The sequence below is a fragment of the Gossypium hirsutum genome, chromosome D11 (genome assembly GCF_007990345.1).
Source record: "Gossypium hirsutum isolate 1008001.06 chromosome D11, Gossypium_hirsutum_v2.1, whole genome shotgun sequence".
NCBI lineage: Eukaryota > Viridiplantae > Streptophyta > Magnoliopsida > Malvales > Malvaceae > Gossypium > Gossypium hirsutum.
Window position 1 is genome coordinate 69413804 of NC_053447.1, and position 18705 is coordinate 69432508.

Genomic DNA, 18705 nt, shown 5'->3' on the forward strand with positions numbered 1-18705 from the left:
TTAGAATTTCATTAGCTGCCTTCATATTTTAGAACCACAAATCACTGACAATGAAACTGAATATCATATGTTTCAACAACAAATTCTAACATAAATGTTCTTTTCAGTATCCTACTTTACATTGCAGAATTTATGTCATTCAACAACACCACTAAGGTTACACATGCTTTAGAAAATTGCAGAAAATATATAGCTTATGTCATTCTAACATTGTATTTTTTCCATAGATCATATAACAATTGGTGTAACAATTAGACCTTTCCATAGATCAATCCGTAGAATGGGAGGTACATCCCTACTTTTGCCTCAAAATCACCTTTTATGGCTGAAAAGAACCTCTTAGACAAGCAAACACCTAAATGTAAGTAAACATGAGCTGATTTCCCAAATATCCATGCATCAAAGACCCTATATATGATGAAAAACATAAACAAAAGGACTAATCACATAAAAGACGAAAAGTTTCAATGACACTCAATAATTAGTTTTTTTTTTTTTTGAATCAGTCATCCCTTGGTGGAAATAAAGTTAATACCTTCATTCCACCATTGCCATTGGCAGATTCCAAATCTTCAACATAATTATTTGGTACTTGATTGTGTGAGGGTGTACCTCCCATTCTACGGATTGATGGTGGTGGTTGCTTGGCTAAGAAGGGATGCTCCAATTGACCATTTGGTGATGACCCAAAATGCCCTATCTGCTTTTGATACTGAGTTAGCAAATGTGGATGCCCGACTGCGGCCGCCGCCGCTAGCTGGTGTTGCTGTTGTTGGTAATGGTGTTGTAGTCCTGGAACTGATACAAATGGGGCGAAAGGCTCTGAGCTACCTTTACTAGGATGAAGGAAGTGAGGAGGAACGGGTGAACTGGCAAACAAATGGTCAGTCGCCGGATCAGACGCAGCACCGCCGTTTGCACCGCCACCGCCGGACCCTTGCATTCTCTTCAAATAGAGGCGATATTTCTGTAAATGACTAGCGACGTTCTCTCTGGTCAACCCATCAACACTCATCAACTGCATTATGGTCTTTGGGACGGCGTTTTTGATCCCTAAATGAGCCACGGCGTCAACGAATCGCTTGTGGAGCTGCGGGGTCCAGACGAGCCGAGGCCGTTTGAGTGTTCGCGCCGGCTCGTCACCGCCCGCTCCGGATCCCAAGTCCCCGGAATCACCGGCGAATTCAGCCGGGGGAGGCGGCGGCGGCGGCGGGTGTTTCCGTTGACGGTGGTTTGGATTCGAGATGTCGAAAGCAAGGGCAAGGTGAGGGGTAATTAGGGTTTGTGAAAGAGGCATAAGCTCCTCCGGCGACGGCAGCTCTTCTTCCCATTTTCCAAACAAATTGGAGGAATCCTCAATTTCTCTCATAATTATTACTTATATTATTCACAAATTAAACAGTAGCAATAACAATTAATTCCAATTAAAAAAACAACAAATCGAAACCCTAAATTTTGGGGGGAGGGGGAACTGAATCTGCTCCACTGTAACAATCAAAATATTATGGAATTAATAAAAAAAACACGATTAACATGATTAATCAAATCAATTATTGAAGAAAAACAGGGCAATTAATAGAACTTACAGAGTGCAGATGAAAATCCAAAGAGAAAGGTGGATCTTGGTTTTTTTTTTCCTTTCTTTCTTAAAGCTTTTTAGTTGTTTATGTGTGTATGTATGCACATGTCCACCATTGCTATTGCCATTGAGGAAAAAAGGTTAAATTCTGGTTTTAGTCCATTTACTATGCTTGATTTTGAGATATAGTCATCGTAGTTTAATATGGTATAAACTTGTTTTTTGAAGTTACAAATAAAACTGTAGTTGCAAGTATAAATAATACATATTCAAATAATTATGACCGGGTTGACAAACCGAAATAATATCGAAATAAGGCACACATATAGCAGGACTCAAATCTTAGACATTAAAGGTTTTCAGAGAATTTTTTCAGAGTTAAAGTCAAGAATTTGGTATTAGAGGGGCTAAAATAAAATTTTAAAAGCTTGGGGAGGTAAAAGTAAAGAAATTGTTAAAAAAAAGACTTAAATTGAATACTTTAAATTAAAAGAACCTAAAATTATATCACTAATTACGCTCATGAGGTTTTTATTAAAAAAACTTCGATTTTTAACCCGTCGTTTAAAAATTTTCAAGTTAATATTTTAACAAAATTAATTATTTAATAAAATAAAATCAAGGCTTAACATCTTCTTTGACCCTTGTACTATAACTAGATTATTACTTTGGTACTTGAATATTCTTTTATCAGTTTAGTCCTTTTACTTTATTTTTGTTTCAATTTGGTCCCTTTACTTTCCTTCTATATAGCTTGTTATCCCAAACCAAATTTCAATTAAAAAAAATTAAACCAATCAATGACACGGTACCCATACCACGTGCTAATAAAAAGTAAAAATAAAAATCACTTAAAAATTAAAAAAAATAGAAAAAAAATCCCAAAAAATATTAAAACTTAGAATTATTAAAAAAACTAAAAAAATCACAATCTAATTTTGAAATTATAAATAAATATTTTTTAATTATAAATATGCGAAACTGCAAAAAAAAAATCATTTGCTTGGAATTTTAGGTTCTTTGATTTTTTTTTAGAATTTTATGGTTTTTATGAAAATTTTAAGTTATGCACATTTATAATTTTCAAAAATAGATCATAATTTTTTTTAGTTTTTATTTTTATAATTTTATGAGTTTAAAGATTTTATTGGATTTTTTTGAATTTTTAATGACTTTTAGTTTTGTTATATTTTTAAAAAAATTTAAGTGAAATTTTTATTGTTTTCTTGACACATGGCAGCGTGTCATTGATGTTTTGAATTTTTTTTAAACAGGATTGTAGAATGAAAATATAGGGGCCAAACTAATAAAAAAAAGTACAATAGTCAAATTGATAATAATAAAAAATACAAGTATCAAAGTGATAATTTAGCTATAGTACAATAGCCTAAGATTAAATTATGCTAAATATTTAATTTTAAAAATTTTAATTTAAATAAAGTACAAGGACCAAATCATAATTTAACCTAAAATTTGTCTTTGTTGACAATAAATAAGTTGCAACGAATCACAGCTTACACATAAATTAAAAAAGTTTAATCACAATCATATTATTAGTTCTAATTTAATTCAGTCAGCCAACCTGTTTTGACTTAGATGGATAATGAATGGGATCTTGATCTTTTTAATTATTATTTTATTTTTTGTTCATTATTTATTTATTTATTTTATGATTTTTCTTTTTAAGATAGTAAGCTCTTTTGACGACGTTTTATTCGTAATACGTTAAAAGAGCTTTTATTCATTGATAAATACATGTGTGAATTGGGAAATTCAGAGATTTTATATTCAAGTTAAAGAAATATGTTCTATTCTTACTGAAGTCAGGCCACAGTGCCAATAACATCTTAATGTCGATAAAATTGAAATAATTATAGCAATAAAATGAGAATTAAGAATAACTATTAAAGAATTTTTGAATTATCTTATTTTTATAAAATCATTATATTATTTATTAAAAAAACACTAATACATGTGAAATTATTTAAGGGCATTTGATTGGGAAAAAGGGTCCAAACATATTGTAATTGTGGTGCATGTTCTTCCAATGAATTACTTTTGCTCAGACATATTGTGTTCATAAAATAATTCAGTGATTATACTCTTAAGTTCATTTTATTTATATTTAGGAATAATATTTATTACAATTTGTTCAAAATTGCTGATCTTTCAGATATAATATAATTAGCAATACATTCATTATAAATGTATCTAATATACATTCTCATGTAGGTAATATATCGATACGTATCAATACCAAAACAATTATTCGATACGGTACAGATACACATCCCTGTTTAAACAAGGGAGGCAAGGTGCAAAAGATTAAACCGAAAATTAAACCAGTTAGATAAAAAATCAAACCAGTTAAATCTTTAATTCTCGATTCAACCGATTGATCCAACCAATTAAACCATTAAAAATACAAAAATGGAGGAACATTTGGTTCCCAATTCAACCTTTGGACCATCGATTTTCAGTTCAACGATTGAACCGGCCGGATCTTTAATCATCAATCATCGAGGGAAGGGCAATGAATATATTTCCTCAGCAAGTTTTAATAAAAGAAAGAGTATATAACTAAGTTTTCAAACAACATCAAAGTTTTCAAACATCATTGTTACAGTCTCCTTACCTACCAATATGATCCATCAAAAATTAGAAACCAAGGAATGAATGGTCTAACCAAATGTATTTTTTAAACAATGACATGACCCTAGCAATTCACCCACACTAAGCCCTAACAGATTTTGATAATTTTTTGCAGAAATACAAATCTTACCGTTTTTTAACCGTTCATCGAATAATCGTAGCTCAGAGGTGGTTGGTGGACAAACGGAGCCTGCAATCAGAAAAACATACACACATATGCACAATTCAACCAAGTCATTAAGTGTAAACAATGATATAACCATTGAAACACTGGGGGAAAGAGTATATGAATATGCAGCAATGACTAAAAACTGAAATAACCGGACACAGGCATATGAATGGAAGCAGATACATATGGTTTCCTTTTATCTAACTCGACTGCAAAAATCATATTCACAAATCTTGACTGCTAAATTAGTCGACCCTTTTTTTCAATGAAACATAGAGCCAAAAATTTTCCAAGGGAAACCCCATGATTAAAAAGAAATCAGTATCAGCAATACTTGCTAATAAATTATCAGTGAAAGTACCTAACAGGCCCCTCTATTATAGGAACCTGATAAAATTAGTCCCACTATTAAATGAATCAATTTAGTCCTTGTACTACTAAATAGAATCAAATAAGACTAACTTTTAATATAGTTAACATTTACTGTTTAAAAAATGACATGAAAATTTTTTCCATTTGTAGATAAGGTCCCTATAACAGAGGGCTTGCCAGGTACTTTCACCTACTATTATATGTATAAAGTAGATAAGAATGTTGAAGACAAAGACTATAAAACCAATGTACCAATGGGATTTCACATGACCTTCAGCCAAATTGCTGACAAATTGGCAAAGAGAAGCAGAGACAACATCATTGTTATGCAAGGGACAACACATCTAATACTTACTGAGGTAAAACAATAAGCATAACTCATTAACCATAATCCTGGAATACTACATAAGATAAGAAACAGTGGCCTACCTGAAATACAGCATGCATAAACTGATCATATGAATGGGAAAACATCATATTAGCACTTGGCCACTGCATGTAAGCACCATCCCTAGAAGTTGGATTCAATCCCAGCTCACAAAACGGACTCACAGCTGGCCTCGAAGGAACACCATAACCGAGGGGAGCTTGTGTATTTGCAATCTGACCCAACTGAGGAAAAGCAGAATCATACTGCATGAATGGAAGTTGAATCTTCTGCATATTGTAAGGAGCCACACCGACGCTCTGGTTACATGGAATGCTTCTGACGTACCTATATCAGTTCAGAAAAAGTTTGTTTAGATTTAAGTATACCCCCCAACCAAATTATACTCCCTATTTCATGCCACCCATTATCATTCTTATTACGTTACTTAAGTAGAATGTATTTTATCACCATGATCCTCATTAAGTAAAATTATCATGGAAACCCCTGTATTAGGTGTTAATTGCATTTCCCCCCTCTACTAAAAAAATAGGCAAATTAGCCCCTGTACGTTAGATCAAAGAGCAAACTAGTCATTTCTGATAAAAATTCATCTATTTCTATTGTTAAAAACTAGCATGGTTAATAGACTAACCAAATAGTGGCATGTGGTTTGCCAGGTGTACCTCATGCTAACTTTCAGGGACCAGTTAAAAATGGATGGAATTTTTAACAAAATGACCAATTTGCTTTGATCTAATGTATAGGGACTAATTTGCCCATTTTTTAGTAGAGGGGGCATAATGCAATCTGACTCCTAGTACAAGGGTCTCTATGGTTCTTTTATCTCATTATTACAACTTTCACATTTGCAGCTTTAACTAGATTCTGTTTTCACGAGAAAATAGGGATAGGAGCATTGATTAAAGAATTTGTACACACACTACATGATAGAAAAAGTGAACAACCACCTACCTAGATTCAAATGCCTAAAGTAATAGGAGTATTAATCCTACCTTTGATAATTCCTATCATAATCCGGGTCAGTACGATCCTTCTCTCTGTCTCTGAAAATGGCTACTCGAGATGTACCATCTCGGACAGTCATATTTTTCTCTGGATCAACCATGGAGCTCCGGTAATTTTCAAACTCCTCTCTGATAAGAGATTCATTTTTTCCATCAACAGAGTTCTGAGGAGAAGAATCGTCAGAATCAGGAGTACTAGGACTACTGAAAATACGTGCCCGTGCTCTGTCATATTCTTCCTTCCTCTCTTCAACACTTCTCACAGGACTTCTTTTGATGCCGATTTGATTAGCTTCATTTACAGATCCATTATTTGGCCTAGGCTTAATAGCAATTTTAACCTGCTCTGGTTTATCATTTTCCGAGTTTTTGGCAGGAATTTCAGACAAACAAACACCAGGCCATTTGATTTCCCCTGCTTTCTTCGCCACGATTCTGTTTCCTAGGCCATCTAAACCATTATCATAAACCATAGTTACCAGCCCATAATGTTGAGCAACACGATGTGCAGCAAGCCGAAGATAAGAAGTGGGAAAATGTTGGAACTCAAATTGCTGCTGCTCTGAATTTTGCACAAACCTCTGGATATCAAGTTCCATCCGCAAGACTAACTCCCAAACAAGAACAAAAAAGAGAGAAAGACAGTAAATCTACCATGAGAACAGAAAGGGACAAACTATAGAACAATTAAATATGACCATGAACGCCACTATTAAAGAAGTATATGACATAATACTCTAAAGAAAGCCTAAAACTCTCAAATCGAAAGTTCCCCAGGCCTTGTAATCCGAATCACGTAGTTTGCTCACTAGGGAAAAAAATGGTAAATACCAACACAAGATGCAAAACACACACACATATACATATTGGGCTGTCACCCATGCAAGTGCTATTTTGGCAGTTTGCGACTAAAGCAATATAAGGATTCCAGCACCTAGTGTGCGCCGTGCACCCATGATAACACGGCAGTATTTTATCAAACATCTGAGCATTCATTAACGTTAAGTAGGCTTTTTTCTTGCTAAAACCTACACCATGAAACTAAAAAACGAAAATCAAACCAGGATAAAAGCTCCATTATTACAATTACATAAAATTTCACCCAAAGAAATTATTTCAGAAACCAATTAATAAAAAATTAAAAAAATTTACTCACTTTGAGACAGATATGCTATGTTATGCATTAAGCTATCATAGTTAAACAAAAATTAGCAACAAATCTAATAAGTTCTTCTCCCCCTCAATTTCTCAACACCCACTTGAGAAAGTCAATGAAAAGAAAAATCCCAGATCTGATAATAATCTCTTCTGTTAAACAAATCCCTAACCTAATTAACCCCCAAGCAAACCAAATCCAATCTAAACCCATTCACATCATAGACCATAAAATCGAAACAAAAAAATCAAAATCCTACGTATAACGGGATCTATGAAATATGACATAAACCCTAAAATCGCAAATATATACAAAAATTAAAATCGATTGAAGATGCAAAATTAAGATAATTAACACGAAAAGGGGAAATTAGGTTACTGGTGAGACGATGACGAGGATTTTGAAGAGCCTCAACCAAGAAAGGATCGACAGCTAACTCTTTTTCGTTAACAGGTCCGGACAAGGCGGCTGCCGTCGTCGTTGTCGTCGTTGTTGAAGTCAAATCCATGGGAATATTGTTGGGGTTTTTTTGCCTCTCAAAAAAATAAAAGTAAAAAAAAAAAAATCCTCTCTTCTCTTCTCTCCTCTGTTTCTTCTTATTCTTCTTTTTAGCAGATTCTTCTTCTTGTTGATGAGCTTATCAATGAAAAAACAATCAATCAAGAAGAAGAGATAATACCCTTTATTTTTCGTTTGCCCCCAAAAGCATCTCGGAGAAAAAAAGAAGACAGGGAGAGAAGGAGAGAATCTGAAAGGTGATTTTGGTCGTACGGAAACGACTTTCTCTCGAAGAGGAAAAAGAGGAAGAGATAAAAGGCAATATCTATCGATTTTTATACCCTAAAAATCTAAATTTAATTCAACCCCCTCCTCCCCCAAAATCCCCCAATTTGACAACTGAGAGACAAAAGGAACAATCTTTTTTGGGTAAAAACATCTTTCTAATCCTTCCTAATTTTGATATTGAGCAAATTGGTACTCCTTAAAAAAATTAGAGCAATTTAATTCATGTCAATTTTGGAAGTGAATAACTAAACACAATTAATCACAACATTGATATTTTCATTAATTATGCTTAATTTTGATTGGTATAATAACAAATTTAGCCTTTGATGTTTTTATATTTTATGTAAATGTTGACAGAATGTGGAAATATTGCAGGTCAAAATTGTTGAATTTTCACAAAAAATAATAGAATATGTAAATATCGAGGACTAAATTTATTAATATACTAGTAAAAATATGTACAATTGACTAAAAACATTAACATTGTAATTAATTGTCCTTAGTTGCTCACTTTCAAAATTAACAGGGATTAAATTACTTTGATTTTTTAGAGGGACCAATTTTCTCAATATCAAAATTGAGAATGATTTAACAAATTTAGCCATTAACTATTACACATTCAGTCAATTTGGTCATAATTTAACAAATTTAGCACGTAACATTTACACATAATATATAAACATTAAAGGCTAAATTTGTTATTGTATCCACTATTTTCAAAGTTAGATCAAACCAACTGGTCATACTAAGAACCTGTTGAGGTATCAGTCCAAAGAGATGGGCTGAACTAATTAACATGTGAATAGGTATGGATTGGTTGAACCATTTTTTATGATTTTTTTATAATTTATTTTTTCGAACTAGTTAAACTAGAAATTGGTAGCCTAACCAATTCGACCATCGGTCCAATTTTGAAAACCTTGATCGTACCAATCAAAATTATGTGCAATTGATAGAAAACATTAGATTCGTGATTAAATTGTTCTTAGTTGTTCACTTCCAAAATTGATAGGGATTAAATTGCTCCAATTGTTTGAGAGGGATCAATTTGCTCAATATCAAATTCGAGAGGGTTGAAAAGTTGTTTTTACCTATTTTTTACAGTAAAAATAAAAATATCGAAATTTGTTATTAATCCCTATACTATGAGTAATTTTTGGATTTAGTTATAGTACTCTAATTTGGACACATTTTGTAATAGCCCGATTTTAGGCTTAGTCGGAACAGTGGTTTCGGGACCACAAATCCGACGAAAAAAAAAATGTAATGGCTTGAATTTTCAGAGGTGTCAGAACGGTGATTCGAGATCACTAAATTCGACAAATGGGTAGAAAATATTATTAATTTAGTAAGTATAAGTTAAATATGAAGTTAGGAAAATTTTTTGAAATAGTGAATAGTGCACTAGAAATAAATATTAAAATAATTAGAATCGAAATTGTGTATCAAGACCTCGGGGATTTTAAACTGAGCCATAAATATTTTTATAAATATTTATGGAGTGTTAAAAAGTTAGTATTAAAGTTTCGTTAAGAAATTTTAAAGTTCCGATAATTAATTGAACAAAAAAGGACTAAATTGTAACAAATGCAAAATTTTGGGAAATGATTAAATAGCTTAAATGATAAAAGGAAGAGGGCTTAAAAGGCAAATAGACCCAAGGTCTATTTGGGCTGGACGGCAGAGGCATGAAATCAGCAAGAAAGTAAGGAGAATTAAGGGCAAAATTGGAAAATTGCAAATTTTGCTTAATAAAGTTAGAACCCAAGTGGAATTATCCAGATTTCTCTTCATTTTTCTGAATTCTCATCAGCTAAAACACCATGGAAGGGCTTCTTCAAGCTGGTTCTTCATATTTTTATTACAAGTAAGTTCAATTCTTGACTATTTCTTGAAATTTTTGTATTTTTATGACTTTTACAACTAGGCCCATTTGTTAAATCCATTAGTTTTTGATTTTATGAAAGAAGTTGAAAGTTGATATGAATATGTGCTGGAAGTATATGATGATTTAGCATGAAATTAGAGCTTTAAATTGTTCATATGCTGATTTTATTGAAAGAATTGAATAGAAAGTAAATGTTTAGGACCTAATAGTAAAAGAGTTTGAAGATAGAGTTATATGTGGAAATTCTGAATTTCAATAGTTGTGTAACAACTTATAATGTCTAGTAAAGTACTAATTGAGAAAATTAGATTAATTGAGGGGTTAATTGAGAAAGGACCGAATTGTATAAACTGTGAAATTTGGGGCAAAATGGAAATCAACATTTTGCACTAAAGCAGTTTTGGACAGCAGCAGTAGTGTAACTTTGAAAAATCACCAAAAATTGTAGAGATTGAATTAGAGGATGAATAAAATATGAAACTAAAGCTTATTGAGTCTAGTTTCTTATAAAAGAAATGATGTGAGCAATGGAATTGTAAATCATGAGATATAATAGATTTTGTGAGACAAGGTCAGAATGAATTCGGGTTCCCCTGTTCTGACTTTGGAAAATCATTAAAAATTGTACAAAAATGGTTATGAGTTATAATTTATATGGTTAGAATCCTTAATGAGTCTATTTTTATAAAAAACAAGCTAAAACATCATCCGAATTCTGTACAATGAGATAATTAATTTTTAGTGAAGAGTGGTCGGAACTGTCAGACAGCGAAACAGGGGAAACTTTAAAGAATAAACTGTACTATTTGGCTGAACCAAAAATTATGAAAATTTTATGGTATGAAGATATGTGAGTCTAGTTTCAGGGAAAATTAACGGATCTTAATTTGGAGCTCTGTAGCTCCGGATAAAAATAATTTAGTGACTCTGACTCGGATAAACAGCTTTGAATATACATGTTAGTGAATATTAAAATTATGGTTAATGTTGTTTAAGTGTGTTATACACATTAAGGATGTGGAATGGAGAGGAGGAGGAGGAAAATTGGGAAATATATGAATGATCCGTGTATAAATGGTCATATGTTTGATTATAACTCATAAACGATGAAATATGAATGATGCTTATTTTTGTGCATTATTGGTCATGGTTTAAGCTCATGTGTGAAAATAAAGTTGCATAGTATGTGTGTATGGTATATTCAGTATATGATTTGGCATGAAATAATACCATGAATGGTTTATGAATTAACACATGTTGGTAAGCCTGATATATGAATAAATGATCAAATTGAGCGGAACGCCGGATTTGAGTACTTCTGATCAAGTGACAAAGTGATAAGTGGTAGCTTTAGCTACACTTATCTGATCAAGTGACAAGTGGAAAGTAATAAGTAATAGCTTCGGCTATACTTATCTGATCAAGTGACAAAGTGATAAGTGATAGCTTCGGCTACACTTATCTGATCAAGTGACAAGTGAAAAGTGATAAGTGATAGCTTCGGCTATACTTATCTGATCAAGAGACAAAGTGATAAGTGATAGCTTTAGCTACACTTATCTGATCAAGAGACAAAGTGATAAGTGGCTACACTTATCTGATCAAGAGACAAAGTGATAAGTGGCTACACTTATCTGATCAAGAAACAAAGTGATAGGTGGCTACACTTATCTGATCAGTGATAAGTGATCATACGTAAGACCATAGTTATACTATGGCAAAGTGAAAGTGAAGTACTCAATTTTCCGTGACCGTTCCCTAATTTGATTAAGGATGGTAAGTGACAAATGGGCCCAAAAGAATTAAAGTAAATGGATAAGTGGTAGTGTATTTATATCAGGACGATGTTGTTATTCAAACTAAAGTGATATTTTCATTGCTAAATTGAGAATTTCATAAATGTGTTATTGAATGGTATAATTAATAAACATTGAGTTAAATGGTAAATACGTATTAGTTTTGAATTTGATGTCATTGAATTGTACGTGAATTAAATGGAAATTGCTAGTGATATGATTTAAATTATGAGCATGAGAAATTGCGAATTGAATGAAATGGAAATGAAGCATTAAATTGCATGAGTATGTATCGGGTCTCGCAGGCCCTAATTATTATGATTATAATATTTTGAGGATATATTGTGAAAAGTTATAGAAACATGTTAATTATTTTGAAAGTTTTAATTTTGATGAAATTTTATAACTCGGTTAAATACGTTTACAAGTGTATGTGTTTTGGTAATGCCTCGTACCCTATTCCGGTGTTGGATACGGGTAAGGGGTGTTACACATTTAGTCCTTACACATTTTAGAATTTTAATTTTAAGTATAGACACAAACAATAGCTAGAAGTGTCTATGGGTCGGGTGGGGTCGAGACTCAGTTCCAAAAAAACTTCAAGCCTGAGCTCGTTATTGGTCTAGCCTGTTCAAAAAGCCCACTTTGCTATTCAAAATTTAATAAAATATTGATTATGTTTTAAATTGTATTTTATATATTATTATAATTAAATTAAAATTTAAAAATATTTTTATTATTCAATTTGAATTCAGCTCGGGTCTAAATGACTCGAAGTGAAAAATGATTGTTCAAGCCTACCCCATGAACAAATTTATAATAATAATCAATGTTATGAAAATTTTACTAGTGATTGAACCAATCAAACTATCGATTACTAATTCTTAATTCAACTAAGTCAACCTCTAATTCAATAACTACTAAAAACTCATAAACCAATTTAGCATGTAGTATCGAAATTTTTTAGTCTTGTATTATGTGTAAGTTGTGAATTATTTTCTGATTTGATCATTTTTAGTCCTTATTTTATTGTAATATTAAAATTTCAGTCATGACTTAAACGATAGACTAATAAATTAATCTACTAAAATAGCATGGTTTAATTTTGTAAGTATAATGCGAATTTAGTAATGTGAAATGGCATTGTACGTGTGATAATATGTTTATTGCATAAGATTTTAGAAATAGTATTACTTAACGAATTTACTTAGGTCAGAAATGGGAATTCAAAAATTAGATATGTAAAAGGACTAAAAATGATTAAATTGAAATATAAGGATTAAATCTATAATTTATGCATAGTATATGGACTAATAGCAAAATTAGACCAAAATTATGATAGCTGGCTGGCCACAGCAAAGTCGTGAAATGGGCTCGGACCCATTCAAAGTGGTCAAATTAGGTTTCTGTCTGTATATTGAATTTAGGGATTGCAACCAAGCCCCTTTTTTTATATTTTGATTTTATTATTCAAATTTAATTAATTTTTTCAAGATCATGTAAGAAAATTTCTAAAAAACATTTAAATATTTAATTAAAATATAAAATATGGATTTGGTGTAAATTGAAAACTCGTCTCAACCAATCTTTAAAGAAAAATTCATTAAGATGTACTTAGAATTACCCCAACACAAATTCATGGATCAATGCTGCAATGGGAGAATTTAACCTAAAACAAATATGTATTTTCATGGATAAATAATATCGAATTACCCCAAAACAAATTCATTGTTGTTCAAATGAATCCCCTCTTAATGGCATCAAAGCTGCAATGGGAGAAGAATTACCCCAAAACAAATATGTATTTCATGGATCAATAATTTTGAAATACCCCAACACAAATTCATTGTTGTTCAAATGAATCCCTCAAATCAATGCTGCAATGGGAGAATACAGCAAAGCAAATTCAAACTCCTAATAAAAACCCAAACATCAATATGTTTTTTTTTTTTGTTCTTCCTAAGCTGAAGAAACAACACCGGATAACAGATTCTGGCATGCCGGAATCAACGCGACCGCTCCACGTAGCGAACTCGAGTACTTCCTATACACAACTTGAAGCCTACTATCAACAGCCTTGGAATGGAAACAAGCCAGCAACTTAGCACATTCCATCAGCTGCTGTTCGGTATACCCGGTGTGGAACTTGAGGGTGTCTGTCCAAGCTGGTGTCTTCTTCAAGGTGCACCGTGCGGCATACACAGCCGAAGCAGCCACCATCGACGGACAATACCTAATGGTCTCGTAATGCATTATCCCCAACTCAGCTAAGAAATACACCATGTTTTCCATCTTCGGGTCAGGGATCGATGCTTTGATGAACCGTGCTAAGAACACGTAATGTGTAGGCACCGTTAAAGTCCATTCCAATCGTCCCAATATCGTTTTCTCCATTATGAGGATCTGTTCATGTGTGTAAGCCCTGTCTGCAATGCATACAAGATCGTTGACCTCAGGTGGCCAAATTTCTTCATATTTGGTAGAAATAAGCATAGCACTCATGCCTAAAAGTTGTAGTTCTCTCCTCGGGACGACTTTCACTGAAAGGAAGCGATCGATCAAGTTGATCGTAAGATAAAGAGCTTCGGGTGAAAGCTCGAATTTTTGATGAACGTCAATTAGCCAATCAATGAGAATAGCTCTCATTTTCTCATTGATATCAGTTTGCAAGTGCATATAATCATTTGGCATGCTCTCATGCTGCAAATTTTAACAACATTTTCATTAGTTTCAACACGAAATCATTGCAAAATACACAAAATCGATGAAAATTTTGTAGCTTTTTTAATTTCCTAACCTCAGCTGATTTATAGAACTTGTAGATTTCATCAACATATTCAACACCAGCCAAATGATTATCAGTATCTGCTCCATCGATATCAACAATGTCTTCCTTTGGCTTGTTAGATATTCCATGAGCAGCAGCCTGGTGAGATTTCAAAAAGGTTAAAGATTGAATAGGATAAACCCTAAAACCCAAAATCCCGAGATTGATTTGTTGTTTTTTACCTTGCTTCTTGCAGTAAGGGCTGAAGAAAAAGTATGTTTTTTCTTGGGTGAACCCTCTTTTTGAGTTACTTTCTTATTGTTGTTAATCACTTCAGCCTTGTCTTTCTTCTCCTTTTTCTCCTTCACTTCCAGAATTTCTTCGACATCGGGGCTGATTTCGATCACTTCCACCGGCGGGGCGGCGGGTTTGGCGGTCGGTTTCTTTTGAACAGCCTTTGGTGGTGCAGCAGCAGGAGCAGCAACACTTCTTTTAGGCGGCACGGCCGCCGCGGCCGGAGCTTTTTCCACATTAACACATACGTTTTTCTGAATTTAAAAAACAAAACCAGAAATCAAATTTGTAATTCTAAAAGAAAGATTACAGAGATCTGATATAAATTATATAAATATTATTAAACCTTGTTGTTCTCAGCCACGGCGGCGGCTTGTGCATTGGCGAGTAACTGTGCGCAAAAGGACCTAGTGAGGGGACGATGAGTCTGAATCTGAGCCGGTTTACCATCGGCCACTGCTCTTACGTTCACCACATTCCCGATATCCCCCAACGCACGGCGGCTCTTCCCATCTCCGGCCGCCACGTTTTTCTTCGTCTGCTTGTGAACTACGGCCTCGCCTGCAAAGAAAAAATCACCATTTCCTTAAAGGATCCGATAAATCCAAAAGAACCCATTTCTTTTTTTAGCCAAAACATTCAAGATAACCCATGAAATCGAAATCATTTCACAAAAATCAAAAGAAGAAGAAGAAGAAAATCCCAACATAAAATCAACGAAAAAAAACGAAACCAGTTTTTAAAAAAAGCATAAACAAGAAGATAATGATGAAAATACCCCTGGGTTGTTGAGGAACAATAGGTCTTGAAGCCATTTTGGTGGTATTTTCACACTCTCTGTTCTTCTCTTTTGCTTTTCGCTGTATTTTGTTTAGGGATTTTGAGGGAATATGAGGGACATGGGGGAAGATTGCTTTCCTTTTTGAAGCTAATGTGGCCCAACGGTCATATTGAACTTTTCGAATTTTCACCGTTGGATTGTTTTTAATCCAACGGTGGGAATCGCGTCTCCAAATTATAGCCGTTAGCCTACCTGTCAGTTTAGAGGTTCCATGTCTCCATGGGCTAAAAAAATTTACCCGTTTGGGATTTTTAGGGTTTTGCCTTTTCGGCTAATTTTTTAATTAATTAATTAATTAAAATTACTTAAATTATACAACTCACTATGCAATTTAATTATTATAATAATGGCTCCCATACTCTGTATTTAGCTTCAAATTTTGGGTCTTGCACATAAGATTAGCATGAATCTATAGTTTCCTAATTGGGATAAAAGCAACATTTAAGTCCCTAAAGATGGTAATTTTTTCAATTTAGTCCCTGAAATATTTTTCTACATTAGTCTTGAAACTTGACAGTTTTTCTTTCAATTTGGTCTATAAACTTGGATTCCATTAACGTGTTGTTAGAGTGCCATGCCATCGCCTGAAAATTTTTAAAATATAAATAAAATCTAAAAAATATTAATTTTATTAATTCAAGTAATGGCATGGCATAATTTCATAGTATTATATTATTACACTTTAATGAAAATCAAGTTTAAGGACCACATTGGAAAAAGCTATAAGTTTGGTGACTAATATGGACCGAAAAAAAAGTTCAAAGATAGAGAAAAATTAAGGAAAATATATGTTGCTTTAACCCTTTCTAATTTTATGATCATATAATATTATCTTATTAAAAAAATATAAATATAAACAGGGTTAATATACCATTGGGTACTTATATTTAGCTTTAATATTCAATTTGATACTTGAGTTTTTTTCCCCCAATTTGGCACCTAAATTTGGCTTCAATGATCAATTTGGTACCCAAACTAAACCACATCATGTGGCCCAATGAATATTTGACACGTGTGCTCTAGTAAAAAATGTATAAGATACATAATTGGGACAAAAGAAAAGCTCGGGTACCAAATTGGTCATTGAAGTAAACATAGGTACTTGTGTGGGATAAAGAAAAACTTAAGTATCAATTTGGAAAATCTTAGGTACCAAATTGAACATTGAATTCAAAACCAGGCACCAAATTAAACATTAAATCCAAATATAGGTACCACATAGTATATTAACCCATATAAATATAAATAAATTTAATTTTAGCAAAGTATCATCACGAGGTTTGATGGGAGTATCTCTTTTTACCAAAAACGAACTTTCAATTAAATGTAAATAAAATAAGCTTCTTTTGTTTCATTTATGGTTAAAATACGCTTCAAGTCCTTATCTTTTACCTGTTTAAAATATAATCCTTACTTTTATTTTAAAGAATTTTTGTCCTTTTATTACGTGACTATCAAATGAATTTAATAAAAGAATTTTAACAAGATTAACAATTGACCTGAAATTTAAAATATAATAAAAAATACTAAATTCTTAAAAATAAAATAAAGTAAATAAATTTCAAATATACAATAAATATAATTACTTGAATTTATTTATATTTTCCCTTAATCTATAAAGTGAAGGGACTTCCACTTCTAAGCTTCCTCTTTTAAATTAAAAAATAATTAGGTAATCACGTTATGGTCTTTTTCTAATTATTTAATGTTATTTCTGTAATTTTTTTCATGTCGTTGACATATATTTTTGATAATTTTTACTCAAAATTCTAAATCTCGAATCTTGAATTAAAAACCAATATCATAAAGAGATTGGATTATTGATTTGTCGCTTATAAAGAAGCAAAAATAAATAATATCAATTGAAAACGATAGTATTGACTCGTTGGTTATAAAGAACTAGAAACTAATATTATCAAGAAAATGGAATTTATACAGTTTCATCTTTGGAATTGTCGAAGTTCACCCAAGACAAAAATGAAAATATTCTCACAAGTTTTATTTAATATTTAAAGAATGAAATAGAGGTGTTCATGGGCCGGGCCGGGCGACCCGCCCAATATATGGGAGGGTTCGGGTAAAAATATAGGCCTGAAATATGGGTTTGGGCAAAAAAACGAGGCTGGGCCTCAAGCACCACTTTTTTGGCCTGAGCCCAGACCCAGTCCGAATATAATAGATATATTTTTTAAAATTTTTTAATTTTAAATATTTTTAAAATACTTTTTTTTAAAATTTTTTTATTTTTAAAATAAATCTTTGGTGTTTATTAAAAAAATGAGCCGAGCCGGGATTGGACTTAGAAATTTTTCCGGGCTGGGCTTCCCTGGGCTCTACCCGGCCTATGAGCACCTCTAGAATGAAACTGAGCTGACAAATGAAGAATGCGATCAATGAAACACAACAATACAATTTGTTAGTGCTACCAATTGCTCCGTCAATCGCAACTCACTTTATCAATTTACGTAAATTATTGTCATATTTTGACCCATTTATCTTAATTATTTTTGTACACCATTTTCAAGTTATTAAGCATTAATTATCGAGATTGTTATTAACGTTGAGATTCAGTTAACCAAAGAAATTTTCTAAGAGTCCTAGTGTGTTCTACTTAATTTATTTAAAGATTTAAAATTTTGTCTAAATTTGTCCATTTAAAAAATATATTTATATTATTTTTAATTTAATATTTAATATTTTTTCACTTGTTAAAATTTATATATCGACCTATTAAATTTTTAATATTTACATCATAGTATTAAATATTGTTATAGATATGATTTTTGTGTTATAAATTACACAATATAATATATTGTAAACATTGAAAACGGGCGAGGCCAAACTAGGCTTTAACCTTGAATGTTTGAGCTCGAGTTCAGCCTATATTTTAAATAGGTCTATTTTTTCTGTCCAAATCTATTTTTCAAGCATAATATTTTTGCCAAAGGGTGAATTTGGATGGACGATGTCTTTACCCGTGATTAGTGTAAAAATAACGGTGACAGTGAAA

At 32.4% G+C, this 18705-nt stretch overlaps 3 protein-coding genes across 5 annotated transcripts; all 3 read right to left on the reverse strand.

Moving 5' to 3' along the window:
• Nucleotides 1–45: 45 nt before the first annotated feature.
• LOC107925710 (transcription factor MYBC1) lies at nucleotides 46–1734 on the reverse strand. Of its 3 annotated transcripts, none has more exons than XM_041105083.1 (3): nucleotides 1587–1734; nucleotides 613–1485; nucleotides 46–408 (listed from the first exon to the last, which is right to left on the reverse strand). In XM_041105083.1, exons 2-3 carry the CDS (start codon nucleotides 1367–1369, stop codon nucleotides 356–358), a joined length of 810 nt encoding a protein of 269 aa, XP_040961017.1. In that variant the 5' UTR covers nucleotides 1370–1485; nucleotides 1587–1734; the 3' UTR covers nucleotides 46–355. The 3 variants fall into 3 exon arrangements, with proteins under 3 accessions (XP_040961017.1, XP_040961016.1, XP_040961015.1); XM_041105082.1 differs by having other exon boundaries at nucleotides 536–1485; XM_041105081.1 differs by having other exon boundaries at nucleotides 46–1485.
• A 2400-nt stretch (nucleotides 1735–4134) lies between these two features.
• Nucleotides 4135–8297, reverse strand: LOC107925870 (uncharacterized). The gene is made up of 4 exons (XM_016856603.2): nucleotides 7702–8297; nucleotides 6156–6774; nucleotides 5202–5487; nucleotides 4135–4421 (listed from the first exon to the last, which is right to left on the reverse strand). The coding sequence occupies exons 1-4, from the start codon at nucleotides 7829–7831 to the stop codon at nucleotides 4368–4370; spliced, it is 1089 nt and encodes a 362-aa protein (XP_016712092.1). The 5' UTR covers nucleotides 7832–8297; the 3' UTR covers nucleotides 4135–4367.
• A 5159-nt stretch (nucleotides 8298–13456) lies between these two features.
• On the reverse strand, nucleotides 13457–15784 carry LOC121223512 (G2/mitotic-specific cyclin S13-7). Its single transcript, XM_041105084.1, has 5 exons — nucleotides 15633–15784; nucleotides 15201–15415; nucleotides 14803–15108; nucleotides 14591–14719; nucleotides 13457–14493 (listed from the first exon to the last, which is right to left on the reverse strand). The coding sequence occupies exons 1-5, from the start codon at nucleotides 15667–15669 to the stop codon at nucleotides 13753–13755; spliced, it is 1428 nt and encodes a 475-aa protein (XP_040961018.1). The 5' UTR covers nucleotides 15670–15784; the 3' UTR covers nucleotides 13457–13752.
• Nucleotides 15785–18705: the final 2921 nt, after the last annotated feature.